Source organism: Daucus carota, chromosome 4, assembly GCF_001625215.2.
Source record: "Daucus carota subsp. sativus chromosome 4, DH1 v3.0, whole genome shotgun sequence".
NCBI classification, from domain to species: domain Eukaryota; kingdom Viridiplantae; phylum Streptophyta; class Magnoliopsida; order Apiales; family Apiaceae; genus Daucus; species Daucus carota.
In genome coordinates, this window is record NC_030384.2 from 36,059,248 (window position 1) to 36,081,038 (window position 21,791).

The 21,791-nt window shown below is 32.8% G+C and overlaps 3 protein-coding genes across 3 annotated transcripts; 1 reads left to right on the forward strand and 2 right to left on the reverse strand.

The window, feature by feature from the left end:
• Nucleotides 1-1,562: 1,562 nt before the first annotated feature.
• On the reverse strand, nt 1,563-3,726 carry LOC108215600 (large ribosomal subunit protein eL15). Its single transcript, XM_017388108.2, has 4 exons — nt 3,584-3,726; nt 3,323-3,489; nt 2,184-2,381; nt 1,563-1,983 (listed from the first exon to the last, which is right to left on the reverse strand). The coding sequence occupies exons 1-4, from the start codon at nt 3,585-3,587 to the stop codon at nt 1,738-1,740; spliced, it is 615 nt and encodes a 204-aa protein (XP_017243597.1). The 5' UTR covers nt 3,588-3,726; the 3' UTR covers nt 1,563-1,737.
• Nucleotides 3,727-16,613: 12,887 nt separating this feature from the next.
• Nucleotides 16,614-20,132, forward strand: LOC108216235 (somatic embryogenesis receptor kinase 1). The gene is made up of 4 exons (XM_017388938.2): nt 16,614-17,473; nt 18,097-18,357; nt 18,457-19,323; nt 19,429-20,132. The coding sequence occupies exons 1-4, from the start codon at nt 17,029-17,031 to the stop codon at nt 19,908-19,910; spliced, it is 2,055 nt and encodes a 684-aa protein (XP_017244427.1). The 5' UTR covers nt 16,614-17,028; the 3' UTR covers nt 19,911-20,132.
• Nucleotides 20,133-20,261: 129 nt separating this feature from the next.
• LOC108218158 (uncharacterized) lies at nt 20,262-21,559 on the reverse strand. Its single transcript, XM_017391075.2, has 2 exons — nt 21,307-21,559; nt 20,262-21,183 (listed from the first exon to the last, which is right to left on the reverse strand). The coding sequence occupies exons 1-2, from the start codon at nt 21,361-21,363 to the stop codon at nt 20,569-20,571; spliced, it is 672 nt and encodes a 223-aa protein (XP_017246564.1). The 5' UTR covers nt 21,364-21,559; the 3' UTR covers nt 20,262-20,568.
• Between the last annotated feature and the right edge of the window lie 232 nt (nt 21,560-21,791).

Below are 21,791 nucleotides of genomic sequence, written 5' to 3' on the forward strand. Positions count from 1 at the left end.
CCATTTAGAACACTACTAATGTGGTTGTATCCATGCAATACGGCGCACCTCGCGCATGCTTTCACATACTCAACCACGCATGAGTTACCATAACCCCACTCCAAAGTCCAAACAGTATATATGCTGTGAGCCAGTTAGCTGTCTACGGTAATACGGCCGTTTATGCTTGTTTAAGAACATGTTTGGGACAAGTTTAAGTACTAGCCTTAAAAGTATTTTTTGATTTTAGATAGACCGACGACAGTAAGAAAATGTGTTTTCTACTGACGAGGCTTTTATGACTAAGAAATGAGTATTATCTGAGGTATCAAAACTCAAGATGAGCGAGAATCGAAAAAAACTTGGAAAACAAGATATGGATTTATTAACGCTTGCTCGATTGAACAATGTTGATAAGAAAATGATTTAAAATAAAGAAAACAGTTAAAAGCTTATTGCAGGGATATTTTTAAAATCATTTATTTTTATTCTTATTATTTTGAATGATAAAATTTTATATTCTCATTTACACCAAATTCTTTTATTATTGTTATCATTGATATCATCATATTTTTATAACTCATAATATGATTATTATCTAAGAAGATACCGATCACATTAGGCTCATCTAATTTTTCAAACACAGGGGGTGTTTGGAAGTTAGAGGTTTAGGGTGGTTTAGAGCTTTGACCATCTCAATCCGCTAATTTTAGTGTTTGATAATTGGCAGATTGAAATAGAGGTTTGAGCTCAAAAAGCTAATTTTCAAAAAGCTACTTTGAGGAGCATTTTGGGTTAAAGATTATGGTATGTGTCACAAAAAACTAATCAAACAGTTATTTACCAAACAGTTTTACAAGAAACCGCTAACCCGATCCCCTAGTCAAAACATCTATTTCAATCACCTAGTCAAAACATCTAATTCAATCCGCTAACAACTAATTCCCAAACAGGACCATAACCTATATACGAAGTATGATCCAGCATGCACATTTGTTTGTGAATAATTTTTTAATTATCCCCCCTACTAATAAGAAATGTAAAACACACTAAAAAAAATGTTATTTAAATATAATTTTTTTTCTCGAAAGCCGTCCTCAATTTATAAGAAAGGCAAGTTAAATATGCTCACTAACTTAAAATTCTTATTCTCAACTTCTCACAATTCATTTGAAACTATAAATAGTTGTTTAAACTACTCACCAAACGAATCCCTTTAAAATTTCAGTTGTTCGTGACTTTATTAGAAGAGATGAAGCTACAAGAGCCACTTGATATACAACCCCTATATTAAAGCCTCAAAAGGAAACATCAAGACTGATGAATAAACAGTAGGGTTCCACTGGTGGGGATTCCTTTTGATTAGACCAAAGACACATAACATAAATTATCCATTGCTGCCACAATTTGCTGACTGCAGAACTGAGTCATACAGGCATAAGGGATATATATAAAGCTAATTCAGACCATAATATTACACTGATAAATATAAGAAACATAATATTTTACTTGAATAAAACAGCTTAAGAAAGGACTTTGCTTGCACTTGAAAATGTTAAACACACAAGGGTTTAGGCAGCAGCTCAAGGAAGTTGACAAATCCATTATAAATGTAACCAAAACAAGCACAAAATTTAGTATCCAGAACCCAGAACGTTGGTAATGCTCAAAGATGAATCCTTAGCTTTGAAAACAGAAACAATAAACTCGAAGTCCAACAGAATAATGATATTAGTGCCAGACAGCACTCTATGAGCATTAACGGTAACGACGGAGAGACAATGTATTGTTCCTCTTCCAGGTAGCCCTTCTTGAAGGTCGTGCTTTGTGATTGCGGTGACCCTTTCCACGCAGACCTCTGTATTTCTTTCCAGCAGAGGTGAGTCCACGGAGCTCTCTGTGCTTGTGTACAGGGTTGCAAATCCAGTTGATCCTTGGGTCATTGCGGATAGTAGTGTGAGCAGCATCAACCAAAATTACTTCAAAGTACTTGTAAGTTGAATCCTGAATAGCAAATGTGAAATAGTAATTAATGGCCCATCATGCAATTATAGATTAACACTACAGTAAGTTCTGAACAAGTAAATGTGCAGACTGCAGATGCATCATGCGTTTGCATAGAGATGACAGGCGAAGTAGATATTTCCCAGCCATTAGACTGATAAATCATGAAAATCATGTCATAAAAAGGCATTTCTGCATACCTCATTAACCCAGTAAGAATTGAGAACCTTCAGGCCAGCAAGTTTTCGCCCAGCACGTTCCTCGGCAACTGATCGCTTGCTGCGCTGAAATTTCAGCTGAGTCACACCCTGGTTTGTTGGCTTTCCATACACAATACCCTTAGAAACGGGTCTCTTGCGTCCACCACGTTTCACACGGACACGGTATACAACATAACCCTGCAGCAGCCATATATTGCTATTAGTAATCCTAGAGATGAAAAGGATTTTTGTTCACAAATACAACCAGAAAACACAGCCAGGAGTTAATGACACAAGTTCTCTTAATTATATTATTTAGGAAGCCAGAGATTAGGGTTTTATTAGAAAATTAAAAGACACTTTAGTGGTAGACGCCTATCTCCCCCCTCTTCCTCATGACAAGGTAATGGGTTCAAATCCACACAAGGCGCAGAATCACTCTCAAGCCCAACATAAGATTTTGAATTATATCACTTCATGTTGAAACCAACATCACCCACCAGTTGACATTACATTATACATCAGAAAATCAGCACATTATTCACAATATGTTTATGCATCTTCAGATAATTCCTTTTGGAGTAAACTTATCAATGCCCCAGAACAATATAGAACATCCTAAGCTTTATCGTTGAGTTGAACACATTCATCCACAACAAGAGAAGTTGAAACTGGGAACAACATGAGTATAACAAATCCAAGTTCGACTAGTTCAATGTTCTAGGTAAGAGGTAATAAAATCAACATTATCACCAACGACATACGCACAATATTTGTAGCCAGCATATGTAACAGAGCAAACAATGAAAATAACCCATCTTAACACCCCTAACTAGTAACTACTACCAGGCATATCAGGCTCACTATTACTCATTTCTCGAATAAAAAACCTTGTCAAACTACCTCATAATACATCAAACAATTCCCAGATACCAAATCAATACAAGATCAAATTACGCATCAAGCTTCATAAATTCTAAATTAAACCATATAACACATTTCCATACACAACCATCCTAAATCCAATCAAAAAACAAAAACACAGCAATCCCAAAACCAAAATCCAATAAAACAAAAGCCCAGAAACAAAACAACACCAAACCCTCAAATCTTCAACAAAAACAAATAAAAATCCACACCTGCTTAGCCTTGTAACCAAGACGACGGGCCTTATCAGGGCGAGTGGGATGAGTGACCCTAACAATCGAAGGATGCTGACGATACTCCCAGCACCTCACCCTCTGCACGAACCTCATCACATCCGACTGCTTCTTCCTCCATAGCTCCGACACGTAAGTGTACGCTCCTGTTCATTTTTACATCAAAAAGATCAAAACCCACAATTTTAATATCATCCTCAATCATATTAAAGCTTGAGAATTGAGAAAATGCAGGCGTACCCATTGTTGAATTGTAGCAGCTCTCCAAGCTCTGGCCTCGTGTGTTTCGGCTGTGATGTAAAATGAGAGGCAGATATATGAGAGTGGAGAGCTGATTAGGGTTTTAGGGTTGCTTAAAGGACCGATTTGTCCAACTGTTATTGGGCTTGGTGTGGATTTCTGAAATAGTTTGTGATGGGCCTGGGTAATGATTATGGTGCGGGTGGACAGCAAGGCCTGCGCCAGGATGGTTTTGTTAAGAACCTTTTTTTCAGGATAATTTTATAGTTTAATTTGTTACTATTTACATGGTTGAAAGTTATGTTAATTTTTTGGAAAAAATTGTTAAGATTATGTTAACTTTGAAATTTTAAAAGTGGTGGTATAATTGCCATTGGATAAAAATGAAAAACTATCAATGATATCATTTTGATATCGGTTTTTTTATATGGTACTATTTTGAATTTTAATATACAACCGGTTACCGAAACAACCATTCCGTCCACTAAAATATTAAGTCAACTAATCGTGTTTATTTTATATCGAATCTCCACCCTCTAATTAAATGATTAGAAAGGTCAAGATAGCAATTAAGCTTTCTCATAAAAAGCTAAAAAAGGAAATGGACCTTCTGGTATTGAGAGGGCAAATCCAACAGTGGTCCAAAGGTCTAAATTTGGGCCGGTTTCGGTCTAAATCCACCCAACAGTGGCCTAAATCTTGGTCCAAATTTAGGCCGGTGAACAGTACCGGCCTAAATTTTAGGCCGGCACTATTCACCGGCCTAAATCCTTTTAATAATATAATAATAACTTTTTATTTTTTGTATATTTAGTTAATTAAATGATTTTATGTTAATGTAATTATTAAATATTTATAAATTATATTTAATATATTTTAATTAAATAATCATATATATATTAATTATGAAATATAAAAAAATTAAATAATTCTAATATAATTCAAATTAACAACACATTAAAATGCTCGATTTCAATAATTTCTTGGACGATTGAGATGCATTAATTTAGTATTTGTGGGAACAATATAATAATTCGGAATAGAATTGAATCTTTGTAAATTTTATTTTATTTAATTTAATAAAATGTTAAATTTTTCTTTATTTTCTTTGTTTAAATGTGGTGTTTTTCTAATTTAATGAATTTATTGAGTTTAATATTAATATAAAATTTTACATTATTGTTAAAAAGATTAGAATAATAATATAAAAATTGTTAAAAGAATAAAATATTGATATATGCATTTGGACCAAAATTTAGGCCAAACTGTTGAAATGGAAAGATGGTTCGGTCTAAATTTGAACCAGGATTTAGACAAAAATTAGCAGGGGTGAGCATAAAAATCCGAAATCTGGATCATCCGATTTTTCGGTCCGGTATCCGATTTAAAATATCCGGAAATTTGGATATCCGATCCGAATAAATCGGACCGGATATCCGATCCGGTTTTTTTCTATAAATTCGGATTCGGATCCGGATCACATCTATACTATACTATTAAAGCCGAAACATTAAAAGTTTGGTCGGTCGGTACGCGGGCTTTTATACAGACTTTTATAATTAGCGGGCTTCAAACAAAATTAGTGGGCTTCAAACAAAATATAAACAAATCGAAACATAACGGGCTTTTATACAGACTTTTATAATTAGCGGGTTTCAAACAAAATTAGTGGGTTTCAAACAAAATATAAACAAATCGAAACATAACGGACTTTTATAATTAGCGGGTTTCAAACAAAATTAGTGGGCTTCAAACAAAATATAAACAAATCGAAACATAAAACAAATATACGATCAAAACATAAAACAAATATAAAACCTATTTGACTATACCAAAACTAAAGTCAAACCCCAAAAAATACTATACAATTAAAGCCGAAACATTAAAAATTTGATCGGACGGTACACGGGCTTTTATAATTAGCGGGCTTCAGACAAAATTAGTGGTTTCGAACAAAATATAAACAAATCAAAATATAAAACAAATATAGGACCTATTTGACTATACCAAAAACTAAAGTCAAACCTTAAAAAATATATACGCATCTATACTATAATATTAAAGGCGAAACATTGAAAGTTTGGTCAGTTGGTACTTAGGCCGAAATACGGGGCTATCTATAATCTATACTATCTATACTATAATATAATAAGCCAACATGGGTATAATTTGTCGTCGTACAAAATTTTGGTTTGGTCATGTTGGTTTCGTGATTCACTTTATAACTAAAAGTCTGCTACACGTAGAGTTCTCATAGTCTTACATCTCTAAACAATTTGATATACTACAAGATAAAAACTCCACCATTATACTTTTAAATATAAATTTATAATTAGTTAAAAAATAAAAATAGTAAATTTACTATCATTAATATATATTATTATTATATAATAATTAATAATTAGTTTAAATTTATATAGCCGCCCGTGCTTTGCACGGGTTTAAGGCTAGTATACATAAGAAAGCGGATATCCAGATCCGATCCGGTTTTACTATTTTTAATTAAAAAAATATTTTTATAGATAATATATAGTATCTTTTTAATTTTTTTAAAATAATATTAAGAGCATGTAGCCTATTACTATTAGTCTGTTACTGGCTTTGTGGCTTAGGGTATAAATTTAGGTCCCTAAAATTTTTCTGTCTGTTGTATTATTCGGAAAATAATACATATAGTTATATACTGGCACTACAGCATTCCCTGAAAACCTCTGGAGTTTAGAACTTTTTTCTAGGTGATTGCAGTGTGCATTGGAAATATGGACTAAGCTGCTGAATGGGAGGGCTAAAAAACTGTCGAGATATTTATCATTGTCAATATTCCTTAAATCTTACGTATTTAGTTTTTAAATTATCATGCAATAAACCATGCTCAGTAAGATTGTTTCATCTGAAGCAGGTTGATTACATCTTTAAATTCATGTATTGTATACATTACAATCCAGTCTGTAAAATCCTGTGATTTTATTTATTTATTTAAATATTTCTATTCAATTAGTATTGTTATTATGAGTTAGATATTAGATTTAGATTGTTTGTATTTATATATTTAAATTTTAGTATTAATTGGAAGTTTCTAGAATTTATTTTCGTGTTAGTTATTTTGAATAATAAAGTAGAGAAGATTCTTTATTGATGGAAAGAAGTGTGGAATTATTTTCGAAAATTGAAATCTTTTTGAGAAGACCTTATATTTGGAAATTGGTTTATGAGGTGGAGAAAATTGTGACCTAAGTTTGGAAATTACTATTTGCAATTTGGTTTTATGTGCTATATAAGAATCCCTCTAGAATCCGAATAAGTCGTACAGTACTTTACGTGGACGGGTATGTTTTCTTTTCTCTTCAATCTTTGCAAGTATATGTTGATTTGAGATATTGATTTCTTGTTTCTTGTCATGTGTATTTGATGTGAATATATCTTGTTTGCCTATTTGTTTATGCTGAAATTCGTACATAGCAATTTCTGTGAATCAGTTGGGTTGTAAAAATCGTAGTAAATTGAAAATTGATCGGATTTTGTTGATTCTGGACATTCTGAAAAGCTCCTTTCGTTATCTACAACTTTTGTCTCAGGACCTATTTCGAAATTAGCAGTGTATCTATGCTAAAAATCACATTCTTTGTTACCCTTCTGTTCTTAGTCGCGAAACTTTTTCCCATGTTCAAAAATTCGCTATAAATTGATCGTATGTCAAAAATTTACTCATGATACCAATCTGAAAAGCTTGAGATATATTATTTCGTTATCAGTCATACCCATTTGTTGTTTAAATTTATCTAATTGTCTAAACTGACTTACAAAGATTCAGGGCTGTTTATACCTTTCTGCTGAGTTGTTCCGTGTTTAAAAATTTGTATTTCCCTCGTTATTTGTCATAAAATTGTGATCTTTACCAATTCTGAAACCTCGGAGAATGCTCTTTAAGTGTTTAGTTATAGTCTAATTGATATCAGTTTGTTTGCTTTGTGAAAATCTGCTTTGAATGTAAACTGCTCTTGAGTAAAATTCTGCTCTGTTACTTGAACTTCTAAAATTCATAACTAATTCGTTATCTGTCGGTTTATTATGAATCTGGACATTTTGGAATCCTTGTTGAATGTACTTTGATTCTCTAGTTGACTATTTTCTCATATTCAGAAGATATCTTTGGTTAATATTGAGATTTGTAACAGCGTGCATGTTATTTATCTTATTCGATAAATGAAAATGTGTTAATTGTTATTATTTGTTAAAATTTGATTTTGTTAAGACTTGTTACGTGACTTGCTCTTTATTGTTTAAGATGTACTATAAGTTAATTATGTTTTGTTTATTAATTAAATGTATAGGCTTTGTTCGTGTTATTAATTTCGGATTTTAAGTGTCGGCTTTGAGGTAAGTACCTTTTGACTTACTTTTATTTTCGAAAGGATATTTTGATTTCGCAAATTTCTGATTTTTGTATGAGATATAAGAATAAGAATTTTGTTTCGAAATTTATAAGATATAAGACATGAGAATCTTTGAAGACCCAGTCTCTACGTTTCGAACCCGTTCGTAGTCTACGCTATAGTTCCGGAACTAGCCTTAGATACCCTTAGTAGGCGCACAAGTGTGCAACTTTAGATACCTGCTAAGGGCGCGTGATTATTGAACTTTAGATCCCGGTCACTGGGTAAGTGTGGCAAAAGAATAAGAATAAGATCCCGGTCACTGGGAAAGTGTGGCCGTAGAGCAAGACTGTGGTATTAATAAGATTTTTGTTTCTGATCTGTTTTAAATTATGTTTGCTTTTAAAATATAAACTGTGGGTTGGATTTGTTTTTTTACAAGTGTTTTAAAAAAATTATTATTGTTTTGAGGAACAATGTTTTATAAAAACACCCACTGATTTCGAGATTAATTGTTGGTCAAATTGTTACTTGCTGAGCTGTGTAGCTCATCCCCTTTTACAGTTTTTCAGGTTTGATTTAAAAGCGAGTTGATGGGCATTGGAATTGGAGTTCGATGATATGAGATTTCGGATAAGTTTGACACGTGGATTTATAGATTTTAGCTGCGCCTTTGTAATAGTCATCTTTGTAATAGAATTTTAGATTAATAAATTCGTTGTAATTTAGTTTTGGATTTAGTTTTAATATCCGAAAAGTCGGGATGTTACACAGTGGTACAGGTATTTGATTTCTAGAATTTTCAGAAAATGAATGGCCCTTATATAAAATATAATACATATTTTTTTTAGAAGAAACAGGATCCGGATAATCCGTTTTCCGATCCGATTTAAGAGGATATCCGAATATCCGGATATCCGGTTAAATCGGAATCGGAACCGGAATGAAAATTTAGTGATCCAAAAAACCGGATATCCAGCTTATAATTCATAACCGGACCGGATATCCGGTTATGCTCACCCCTAAAAATTAGTTCCACGGTTGGAGATGGCATGATGCCCTGTTGTAGCATATAAGAGCCTTATTCGGAAGTTAGACCTTTGAGATAAAATTAGGGATTTGAGGTGTTTTATAGATTTGATCATTTCAATCCGCTAATATTTAATTTAGCATCGACCCGAGTATGCAATTTTTTGTGGATGTCCTATTATATCCTTATTTTTAACATGCTATTAATATAGAGTATAAATAACACAGAGAAGATGGACATTCTAGCGCGTCATTTCCCTTAACAAAGAATACATCATTTGATATGAAATATATTTGGCCGACCTTTGGAGACATGTAGGCTACACACATGTAGTCATGTAGCCACTCGCAGCAAGATTTCGTATTAGCTATTATCATTATAAAATTATATATATATATATATATATATATATATATATATATATTTTATAATAATTTAAAATTACAATAATAACTTATTACTTTTAAAAACATATCAAATTAATATAATCATTAATCAATCTCGTCGAAACATAATATTCGTGAATTTGTCAAATAATTTTAATCAATAATTTCCATAATTTATCCAAATCCATACTTCTAAATAAATAAACAAGGGCATTTAAAATAGGCAAAACATGCAACAAGAATGGAGAGACAAACCAAATTTTCTCCCAAACGGGAGGGTTGGGAACTCCTCAAAGTTGAACCTTGACCGTCTCAAAAACAAACTTATGCTTCAGTCATGGCCAAACGACTTCTAATTTTAAATCAAATTAATTTCAAATTAAATTATCGAAAAAAATAACTCAAATATGTTTGACATCAAGTCAGTTTCTGATTTTAAGCCGACTTATGACATATAAACATATACATTTTTCAGTTTAAAACCAAAAATGAATTAATGTCCGGGTTTTAAGTCCAGGCAAACAGGTTGTTAATGAAAGTTAATCGTTTTCAGTTTGAAATTAAAAGACATTTTTGATTGACGATACAGTTATAATTAAAATAAAAAGTAATATATAATTAGAGATTAATTTTGAGTTGGGAGGTGGCAGAGAAGAATTTTATTATTTACTGATTGGAATTTTGATGTTTCTTCACGGTGATTCCACTGCTTGACCAATTCAAATGGGCTTTCTCTGGACTTAAAGATTTATAGTAACAAGTGAAATCGGCTCCGTTTGAACATAAATTTTTCAAAACCAGGTCCGATGGACTCCATATGAACCCCCAAAAGAAAAAAAGAGTCTAGTGGACTCTGTTTAAACTTAAAATTCAGAACTTACTAAAAAGCCCAAACTGCAGTGACTGTCTCCAGCTTACCACTGAGCCTGTTTGTTGAGTGAGCTTCTGACTTTTTAGTCAAATTAATTTATTTGTAAGAAAATTTTAAGTAAAATTCTAAATTTATAAGCTAAGATCAGAAAATAATGTAAATCCTAATATTTTTAGTAATATTATTACGAATATGACTTTATAATAATGTATAGAACATTTTAAAAGATATTTTATAATTTTTGTCATACTAAAATATTTATATCTAATAAATTGTAAATATCAAATAAGCTAATGAAAGATTCGAAACACATAAATCAAAATCGTTTTTCACTTATAAAACAAATTTTTTCTTAAAAAAAAAATTCAAGCGACACCGACATTTATCCAAGCGAGGCATTCGTTATCCATCATCCTTCGGCAACTACGAGCATGATGTAAAATTTTTTAAAGATAATTAATGATGACAAAAATTATTATTTAAAGAAATAGGAATCACTCCGCAGCACTAGGACTTATAATTGATACGGACTATCCAGCGTGTCGGGTTATACCCGGTTCGAAAATATGATACATGTCTCATATGTGTTTTGAAAACGGCCCAAATCTGGTAGAAAAATTAAACCCGCATATTATATGATCCCGGATATTAGCACACTTATACCCGCTCAGATTCGGTCTCATAAAATTTCTAATAATATGATCCTACCCGAATATGATCCATGGGTCACATTCGACTCGAACTCATATACATATTATGTTTTAAATCCATCACATTTGTAAGTAAATAAACATCATTTCATAAAAATTTACTATCTTATTTAAGTTTATATCTTCATAAAATATGATTTAATTAATGTAATAATGTTTATTGTCTTTATATATATTTTATAAATGAAAAATACCAACATATAATTATAAGTTTTAATTTAAAATTATTATATTCTGTAATATTATCTTTACTTAGACTAAATGATAATTATTTGAATAATTGAAATAATAATGATATGTTAGTGGATTATATCCGGCTCATATTCGATGGATCATAAACTATCCGGTTAAAAAATAAGAAATATGATACTGAATCATATTCGGTTCAGATCCGGACTTTAAATAATCTGGATCGGTTTACATTTGAATAATATGATCACGGACCAAAATCTGGACCACCTAAAATAATAGGGAAAATAGATTTTTTTGCCACTCAACTTATAATGTTTTTAGAAACTTACCACCCAACTAATTTTTTTATTCTTTTAGTCACTAATGTTAGGTTTGGTTTTGTTTTTAGCCACCAGCTTAGGTTTGGATTTGATTACTAGCATTATGATAATTTTTTGTATCATCATTTATACATAGTGATAGTATCTAATATTTTGATGGTGTGTCGTATGTTTATATCCTTATATATAGCAATAGTAATATAAAATGAGCCGATGAAAAATTAAAATTAGGAATAATATATAGTAATTAGATTCTAAAAATTCAATAAATCATGAATATAAAATCAATGACTTCAAACAATTCACCCTCTCTCATAAGATAAAGTGTAATTGAGTGATATGACGCATCATCTTTCGCTATTAAACTTTCAATGGACTAGCTCAGTCTAAGATCTTTCTAAAATTTATCTTCAAAAATTTTAATAACTTTATCTTATTACAATTTTCGAGATAAATAAATAGAGAGGAAAACTTAATTTTCGATGATTGTCCTCTATATATAATGCATCATTTTATATTATTATTACTCCCTCCGTCCCTCTCATTAGTTTACAAATTTTCTCTAGTGCTTAGCATGTATTTAAGATTCTTATAAAACATAGTTTCATAACTTATTTTTGTGTGTAAAAATTCAAACGCTGAATTTTCATTCGGAAGAAAAAAAATAAAGTTATATATGAAACTACATCTTTTAAAGGCCATATAATGCGTGTAAAATTCTTATCATCCAAGGTAAGCGATCTTGAAGACATAAAAAGTACTACATATAAAAATACAAACATATATCAAATCATCAAAATATTACCGACTACCACTCTATTTTAATAATGATACACATAAAATGTAATGCTAATAATCAAATTTGAACCTAACTTCAGTGACAAAAAAAAGAGCTAAATCTAACACTAGTGAGTAAAATAAAAAAATTATAGTTCAGTGGTTAGTTTCTAAAAACGCAATAAGTTTAGTGACAAAAAAATTATCATAATGCTGGTAATCAAATCCAAACCTAAGTTGGTGGCTAAAAATAAAACCAAACCTAACATAAGTGACTAAAAGAATAAAAAAATTAGTTGGGTGGTAAGTTTCTAAAAACACTATAAGTTGAGTGGCAAAAAAATCTATTTTCCCAAAATAATATAATTTGATACCTGAGCAAAAGGATACCCGATATCACCTGGATCATTTCCCAGCCTTACCCAGCAGCTTCATGATTCTAAATTAATATTTGCACATGCAAATATTACGAAATATTACGAGACACTAAATTACAAAGATGCATTAAAAGCAACAACAGCCATGAGTTAATTAATTCAAACAAAACTTGTTTCGAGGAGCGTTTGCTAATCCTTGTGCAGCAAATTCAATATCTAGCCAATCTTTGTACAGCACCCCTAAATCCTAATGCACATTATCAACCTGTTTTTGTCTCGGAAGAATCCGATTCCTACCTTAAACTTTACAAAAGCAATCTTATGGCTTGTTTTGCCTACATTCTCCTTTTTAATATTTCCGTACTGCAATTTAGTTGAATCGATTTCATAGGATCCCTTTTCCCTCAATTTTACAATCATTATGTAAATCTTTTTACTACAATTCGAGTACACAGTTTTGTTGGAGTACTTGAAAGCCATACATATATTCTCCGAATAAAATAGAATTTAAAATATTATAAAAATACTATTTTTTGAATAATGCTCAACAAATATCACAATTTTATTGAAAATTTTGCATATCCCATGCATGACAAGTAACACATTACAAAATATATTATTATATAAAACATGTTTAATTTGCAAGAGAGTACATGTTAATGTTGCATATCATATATTGTACTTGTAAATGTACGAAGTCTATAAGATTTATCGAAATGAAAATATTTGTGAAACTTGTTTAATAAATAAAATTTATCACATATTAAAAATTTAAAACTTCATAAAAAAATATAAGTTACTAAAAAAATCCGAAAAAACTTATATTTTTAACTTACAGCTTCTGACTTAAAATATCAAAAAAAACAATTCTACTATTTTTTTTTTTTTATCAAAACCATAAGTATAAAAAATAGAAGCTAACTTAAAATAAGTTAAAAACACTTGACATAATGACCCCGGACATCCCCAATTATATCTTTATTCAAAAGTGGAAGCTGGGATATACACACTGTTAGAGGAGAAGGTGGTACATAGCTGGGGCTGCATGCCATGAAACAAGTTCTGACAATCGGAGCACAAAAAAAGGAGTGAAAGTGTTATCTATTCGCACCGTCAACTGTCACTCTTCCCGTCTTTTGTTTAACCCCTCCTCGCTTTTACCACACTCCTGCAATATACTACAGTAGTCAGTAATAGTCTTTCGGCTATTTCCGAAATCACCAACAGACTCCAGAGTCTGGGCAACTGTCTATGATTATGAGAAGGGTCAGTCCCTGCTCGGCAATTAGGGTTAGAGTTTTGATTTAGCTATTTTTACTGCTCAGTTGAAGTGATTCTGACTCGCTAATTGAATGTTTATATTGTGATTATTTCATCTATTTTAAAATTTAGGTTGGTTAATTTTTCATACTTATTTTTAAGTTGTTTGATTGCATTGTTAAAATCATTATTTTTGAAAAATACTTTTGAATAAAATTTTACATGATGCATTTTTTAATTTTTTACACCCTGATGACCGTATTCCGCCCTTTAATCTTTGACTTTTTAGCAATTTTTTTATAAATTAAATATTTATTCTTATATTTATTTTATCCAATCAAAATATTTTTAAATGTGTGGGATAATTTAAACAAGAAGTATAAAATAACGTAGTGAATATTGTGCTATTGTCCTGGCGAGTCAAAAAAGATTGTCCAGCATGAGCGATTTTTAATGGTCCTCGGCGTACATGAAGATGTTGTGTCCAACAAGGACCGTGGCTTACGTAGTCGGCAAAAAAATGTTTGACCTGATATGTCATTCATGAACGGGGTAGTTTGTATTGATAGGATGTAGGACCAACAAATTTAAGCGGTCTCTGGACCATCTCCGTATCTCCCTATAGAGGGAGCCCAAATTCAAAATTATGTGAACACAAATTTTGAATTATTACTTGTGGAGCTTGGTTCTATCATTAATGCATGATGAGATGATCCCAGGATCAGAATGGTTTAAATCATCTGAAAATAATGTAGCTTTCATAAACTTCTGTGAAAGTTTAGAGGGTTTGTCTAGTGTGTGTCAATGGACACATGCTAAGCGCAGAATTTTAAAAGTTTGAGAGATTTTGATTGGTGTGGTTGTTGTATTTGCACGGGGATCCATCATTATTAGGATATGGGAGCCAATCAAAATCTCCCAAACTTGTAAAATTCTGCGCTTAACATGTGTTCATGGGCACACACCAGAAAAACTGTTATATAAAAAATATTATAGAATTATAAATGAGTTGGGTTCAATGGAGATCAAAAACTTTGGAGGCCTTGGAGACTACAAGATCCATCGTTAAAATAATCTGACAATTAATGGACATGATTAAATATTTTTCGTCCTGCATTTCTAGGAATGTAATATTAATAATTTACACTATTCTTATCCTGCATTTCTAATAATGTATTATTCTTGGCAAAAAAAATAATAATGTATTATTAATATTCTTGTTCTGCATTTCTTGTTTTAGTTTTAATTCAAAACTATCTTTATAATTTACATTATTCTTGTCCTGCATTTCTGGTAATGTAATATTAATAATTTGTCCCGCATATTTGTGATAAATCTAAGTGTTATTTTATCTTGCAACAAATACAATTCGTTGCAGGACAATGATAATGAGTTCAGTGCCGATCATAGCAATGTCCACCTACATCATTGTTTTGTATGCAATTATTAGTTTTATTTGTTTAGATTTCGGTGAGTGAACACCGATATTATGAAATTATTATTTTATGTTATACAAGATTTAGAAATTCTGCGTGTTGTTCATTGATTTAGAAGTACATGACATGATAAGGAGAGGACAAATATCTACAACCCTTGGATGAGTAAGAAATGGATGGCTTTGATAAAGTCTCTAAAGTTTTCACAAAAATCAGTCTCCATAGAACTTTTTTCTAAAATTATATTTTATAATAGTCTCAAAATACATGCTCAAAAGTAACATAAGAACTTGATGGGACAGGGAGTATATATTTTTACTCCGTTAGAGTCGAATCGATCATGTTAGTAATATTCTAGTCAGAATTCAAATATTATATTTATATTTGATTATTATGGCTTAGTATAAATCATTCGTGAACCCGAATATCAGGGGTGCCCATAATCTGACAAAACCGATTAAACCGATCCAACCCGCCCCTACTTTTAGCCGACCCAGTCCGATATTATTAAATCGAACTTTAAATGGGTTAAATATTTAGAAACTCGAATTAAATGGGTTGGATTAGGGTTTTGATAATTTTGAACTCGTTCCAACCCGACATATATTATGTACTAACATGCCATACTACTAGTTTACTAATCGACTTAGAAGTTAAGATTTTTTAATATTAATATGTTACATACTCAAATTATGAATTATATTTAATATAATGATGTTCAATTTATATGTAATGTAATTTAGTTTTTTAGATTGTAGTGTATTATGATGTGTATATGTGGTGATCAATTGTCTAATTGCATACTAGATTTAGTTAGCATGTGATTTTAATTCTTATACTTCTAAATTATTTTATCACTGACCAACAAATACAAATTTGTATTACACTAAATTTTATTTATAATTAACCCGATCAACCCGACCAACCCGATCAAACCGAACCAACCCAACCCGATTTTAATAAGGTTTACGATGGGTTCAAATTTTATAAAATCGATCTAATTGGGTTGGATTACTAATTTGCTAGTAACCCGCCCAAACCGACCCGTGAGCACCCCTACCGAATATAAACTAACATTTGCTGTTTATATAATAATATCTGTATATTTTTCTCACCAGAATACAAATTATAAATATATCAACCCGAATGTAAATTGAAAATTGTTGTTTATATAATGATACCCGTATGTGTTGTGTTTTATTACCATGCAGCTTCAACATGCATAATCTTCGAAACTTTGTTGTTGGTATATAAACTCATCATGCGCCAGAACTACACAAAAATCTTATCACAGAATATGATACTCAACTAAAGAAGAGGAATCATATACCCTAGAAAAGAGCCCCCATTAAAAATCAGTGGCTCAGCCTCACTATCTCCCATAAATTAAAGCATTTTTTGTCTACTTCCTTCTCACCATCTTCTCTTTGTCCAAAAAGGCTTTTAAGAGTTATTCCAATCTTTCTGCACGCTTTCATAGTAATATCTTTAGTTTATATATGTTTATGCAAGGCCTGGTTACATCTCTGCAGGTCAAAACAAGAACCAAGTAAAGAAGAAACTAGAAACAGAACCCAAGTACTAGTTAACAAAACACAATGTTCTTGAACTACTCAATCTTATTATACTATTATTAGTAGTGAGTAGTACTAGTACTCAACAAGAGCTTTGGAAAAAGATTCAATCTTTCTAACATTCTGGCCTTGAAGAATCATGGGTATTTCACCATTTCTCTTGAATCTTTTTCTAGGCTTTAATCTTTGTTTTTACATTCCACTTGTTTATGGAACTGAGTCAAGTGACAATGAGATGAAAGCACTGATGGAAATGAAGAGTGGTCTTGACCCAGACAACAGATATCTCAGTTCTTGGTCTGGTGTGGGCCACCCTTGTGATGGCTCAATGGAAGGGGTGGCTTGCAATCAGAATGGGCAAGTAGCTAACATTTCTTTGCAGGGTAAGGGTCTGTTTGGCAAGCTCTCACCTGCTGTTGCTCAGCTCAAGAGCTTGACTGGGCTGTACTTGCATTACAATTCTTTGTATGGAGAGATACCAAGGGAGATTTTTTACTTGGCTCAGCTCACTGATCTGTATCTTAATATGAATAATTTCTCTGGGAACTTGGCTCCTGAACTTGGAAATATGGTTGGCTTGCAAGGTTAGTCACATATCTCTGTGGTTTAATTTTTCGAATTAGAGCAAATTGGTAATGTTAAAATTTGAATGTTGTCGAATTTCATTATTTAGTTGCTTTAAGATCTGTTTCATAGCACTGATAACATTATCCTCTTGCATAATTTGTTATTAGATTCTCTCTTATCAGTTTACTAGAGAAATGCAGAACAACTCTTGTGGTAGATGCACATTGCATTTTTGGTCTGTAGGTTGCTGAATATAAGTAGTTCAAAATTAGTAACTAAATGTTGTAATGCTCATTCTATTAGGCATTCCGTCTCAAAGCTAATTTTTTTTATACTATGTTCTTCATATATATTGTTTTTGGTAAAAGGAAATTACAGAAATTTAGCTCAGCCGGGGGTTGAACTCTTACCTCTTATTATCAGCAAGATAAGAAGCATCACTAGGCTACAATAGCAGAAATATTATAGTACATGTTATTTACAATTTATCGCATTCCTATTGCAGCATATTTTTTGATGCCTTGAATATATCTTTATATGCGGAATACTCTTCTTGCACAACATGGTTTTAAATATACAGAGATCTACTGTCAGATTTTTCTAATTAATTTTTTTTTTTTTATGTGGTTTTGCACCACAGTTTTGCAGCTTTGTTATAACCAGTTCACTGGTAGCATACCTACACAATTAGGCTCTTTAACGAAACTCAGTGTTCTTGCTCTGCAATATAATCAGCTAAGTGGTGCAATTCCTGCAAGTTTGGGGGACCTAAGAACGTTAGCGAGGCTGGATTTGAGTTCTAATAGGCTTTTTGGATCAATTCCTGCGAAGATAGCAGATGCTCCTCTTCTTGAAGTTCTAGATGTTAGTAACAACAATCTATCCGGAATTGTACCTCCTGGTAATAAATAATGTTCTTCCACTATTTGTAACATGATACTCAATTTTATTTTTTTGGAAGCAATAGCCTGACATTTGTTCTCTTTGCTGGTTAATAAAGCTTTAAAGAGATTAGTTGAAGGATTTCGCTATGTAAACAATCCTGAATTATGCGGAGCTGGCTTTTCAACATTAAGAGTTTGCAGTGCTTCTGATCACCTGAATCAAGATTTACCTGAGTCTTATGGAGGCGTACCTAGTCTCTCCAAAAAGAATATCCCAGAGACCGCGAATTTGAAATTAAACTGTAGCGAAGCACGTTGCTCAACTTCATCCAGAACTCCTCAAGCTTCGATTGCCATTGGGGTAATTGTAACTCTTATCGCCCTGGTAGCTGTTGGAGTTTTGACCTTTGCTATGTATCGTCGCAGGAAGCAAAGACCAGGTGCTGCATTTGATCATTCTGATAGCCGTCTTAGTACTGACAACCCCAAAGCGGTGCATCGGAAGAATGGCTCTCCTCTTATCAGCCTTGAATACTCTAGTGGCTGGGATCCCCTGGCTGAGGGTCGTCGCTTTGGTGGGTTCTCCCAGGAGATTTTGCAGAGTTTTAGGTTCAATTTGGAAGAGGTTCAGTCATCTACTCAGTACTTCTCCAGGAAAAATTTGTTGGGCAAGAGCAAATTTGCAGCTGTCTATAAAGGAATTCTAAGAGATGGATCAGTTGTTGCCATAAAGAGTATAACCAAAACTAGCTGCAAGTCAGAGGAATCCGAGTTCCTAAAAGGACTAAACGTTTTGACTTCATTAAGACATGAAAGTTTAGTTAGATTGAGAGGATTTTGCAGTTCAAAGGGCCGGGGCGAGTGTTTTCTTATTTATGATTACGTTCCAAATGGGAATTTGTTGAGCTATATTGATGTAAAGGAGGATGGTCAGGTCCTTGAATGGTCTATTAGAGTTTCTATCATCAGTGGTATTGCCAAAGGTAAGTTTATGAATTTAGTTTCTAATCTTTATATATAACTTGCTATGAAAGAGCACCTAAAGATTATTAGTTAAACACTGAGAAACAATTAATTTTTGTGCACAGGCTTAGAATACTTGCATGGAACCAAGGTAAACAAGCCTGCTCTAGTCCACCAAAACATATCAGCCAGAAATGTCCTAATTGATCAGAGATTTAAACCTTTGCTTTCTGATTCCGGGCTTCACAAGCTTCTTACTGATGACACTGTCTTCTCAGCACTGAAGGCCAGCGCTGCTATGGGTTACTTAGCCCCTGAATATGCCACAATTGGCCGCTTTACAGAGAAAAGTGACGTCTTCGCATTTGGGGTGCTTGTTTTACAAATCCTTTCTGGTAAACGGAACGTCAACAGCTCAACAAGAGCTGCCGCAGAATCATGTGTATTTCATGATTTTATTGATTCAAATATCCATGGAAGATTCTGTGAGCATGAAGCTGCAAAACTTGCAACACTTGCTCTGCTATGTACCCATGAGTCACCAGAGCAGAGGCCATCTATGGATGCTATTGTGCAAGAACTTGATACCCTTGCAAGCTCTTCCTGAATTGCAGTTAATATTCAGCCATTCCCCGCAGTATTATTAGGAAGGGGTTGGTCGAAGTGATTTAATGTCTAACTATTCATTAGTGAAGGATTTTTTTAGTAATTGTTGTATCATGCAATGCCCTTTTGCCTAGGGCTAAGCTCACCTGTGAATGTTGTTGTAGTCTAAAAGCTGGTTGCTTAGTTGGGTTAGATCAATGAAAATTTTCACTTTTTATCACAATTCATCAATTTTTACTCTTGAGAACCAGTGACTTGTATAAGCTCCAGTGGCAAACTTTTCGTTTACAAGTTAAATAGCTTGTGTTGATTACAAGCTAATAAGTTTCATGACAATTCTCAAACCGTTTCATCATAAGGGCATCGAGTTCAGTATAAGAAAGTCGCTTGATATTTAGAACTGTCTCACATTGGGAACCTGTATTGGATAGCCAGAATATACCAGAGTCTTTCTTTATCTTTCTGCAATTTCCATATCTGTAAGTGCCAAATATTTGTTCACCATATAGACAACTTCATATCTGATTCGAGAAACGAACCTAAAACCTAGCTTGCTATAATCTTCAAACATTTATATAAATCTGCTAAAAGACTATGCTATTAATATTTACATCTACAGGATAGCAATCAGACTTCAAGACGCAATGTCATGCTGTAACTTATGCCTTGATTGTAGATCTTCCATGAGGCATCCTGACTCTGAATACATGCTCTTCACCTGTGCACTTGTCCACTTTAACTATCCAATGGCTTTTCTTCCCCGGACCACCATTCTCTCCACCTCTAAACTCAATGTTTTCCGCTATTCTAGTCATTAGCAGCCCTTCTCCAATAGGTAAAAGATGAGTCCTGGATCCACCCCACTGCCACGACTCCTTGCAGAATGCATTGTAGCCTAATACAGTAGTGCTAATCTTACTCCTCCCAGCTGACATTTGCACAACTCTAAAAATCTCCTCATGGTTTTCAAGATTGCAGTCTATGACAACAAGATCTGCATTTCTGTATTTGCCTGACAACAAAAGTTGAGGTTCCCCAACAACAAACTCCACTCGGCTAGCATTGCAGCCAAGTGCATCCATCGACGACTGAAGTTCCTCTTCACCGCGTACAATGCAGATAACTCTTCCTCCAGTCTGATGAGCTGCAGCAACTAGTCCAAGCGTTGGTGAGCCTGCTGTATTGGCACAAGCAACCACCATCAGTTGTGCATTGTTTCCAGCAGATAGTGCTGACACGAACTCAGCTACATTTGGTTCTTTATCAGTATTTCCCTGCATAAATGAACAAAACAAAAAATCAGATTAAATAATTCCAGAAACAAAGAGGCTGAACTTTGTGATTGCTCAAGAACATTAAAATCAGTAAATGCATGCATAAAATTATCAAAAACTCACCATCTTGATGGTTCTGAGATAAGCTTTAGTGGCATTTTCAGCAGACCAGGAAGCCATCTTAATATATCTGGTTTAGTGCTTGAAGAGGAAGGCTATCTTAATTGTACAAGAAGAGAGTATATTGCCTTGACACTAAGCTTCTTGAACTTGCATATATATAGAAAATCCGTAAAAATTAATTAAGCCAAAAAAATAAAATAAAATAAAAAATCTATGAAAGCTAATTATTGGCTCTGCAACAGTGCAGCTGGCCATGTTTATGACTGGCAATGCATCTCAAGTAATGTTCTTTAGTAAAGGACAGCACATTTGAAGCTTTGAATAAAAGCAATAAAATTTAACCTTATATTAAAAACACCATGGCATTCCAAGTTGTACCTAGTCGTACGTCGCAAATTGTTTGTCCAAATTCTTTAATTTCTTCGATCAGACTAACCTTATTTTATCGGGAAATAAATAATTAAGAAAAACTGATGTTCTTTAAA

What these genes read in the sequence shown, in the direction of transcription:
- LOC108215600 (XM_017388108.2), bottom strand. An exon ending in TTGGTTACAAGGCTAAGCAG is followed by an intron (nt 2,382 to 3,322) that starts GTGTGGATTTTT and finishes TGGCTGCTGCAG; the next exon opens with GGTTATGTTGTATACCGTGT. An exon ending in ATTCTTACTGGGTTAATGAG is followed by an intron (nt 1,984 to 2,183) that starts GTATGCAGAAAT and finishes TTTGCTATTCAG; the next exon opens with GATTCAACTTACAAGTACTT.
- LOC108216235 (XM_017388938.2), top strand. Translation starts at nt 17,029, where the DNA reads ATGGGTATTTCACCATTTCTCTTGAATCTTTTTCTAGGCTTTAATCTT. An exon ending in ATCCGGAATTGTACCTCCTG is followed by an intron (nt 18,358 to 18,456) that starts GTAATAAATAAT and finishes TGGTTAATAAAG; the next exon opens with CTTTAAAGAGATTAGTTGAA. An exon ending in CATCAGTGGTATTGCCAAAG is followed by an intron (nt 19,324 to 19,428) that starts GTAAGTTTATGA and finishes TTTTGTGCACAG; the next exon opens with GCTTAGAATACTTGCATGGA.
- LOC108218158 (XM_017391075.2), bottom strand. Translation starts at nt 21,363, where the DNA reads ATGGCTTCCTGGTCTGCTGAAAATGCCACTAAAGCTTATCTCAGAACC. An exon ending in ATCTCAGAACCATCAAGATG is followed by an intron (nt 21,184 to 21,306) that starts GTGAGTTTTTGA and finishes TCATTTATGCAG; the next exon opens with GGAAATACTGATAAAGAACC.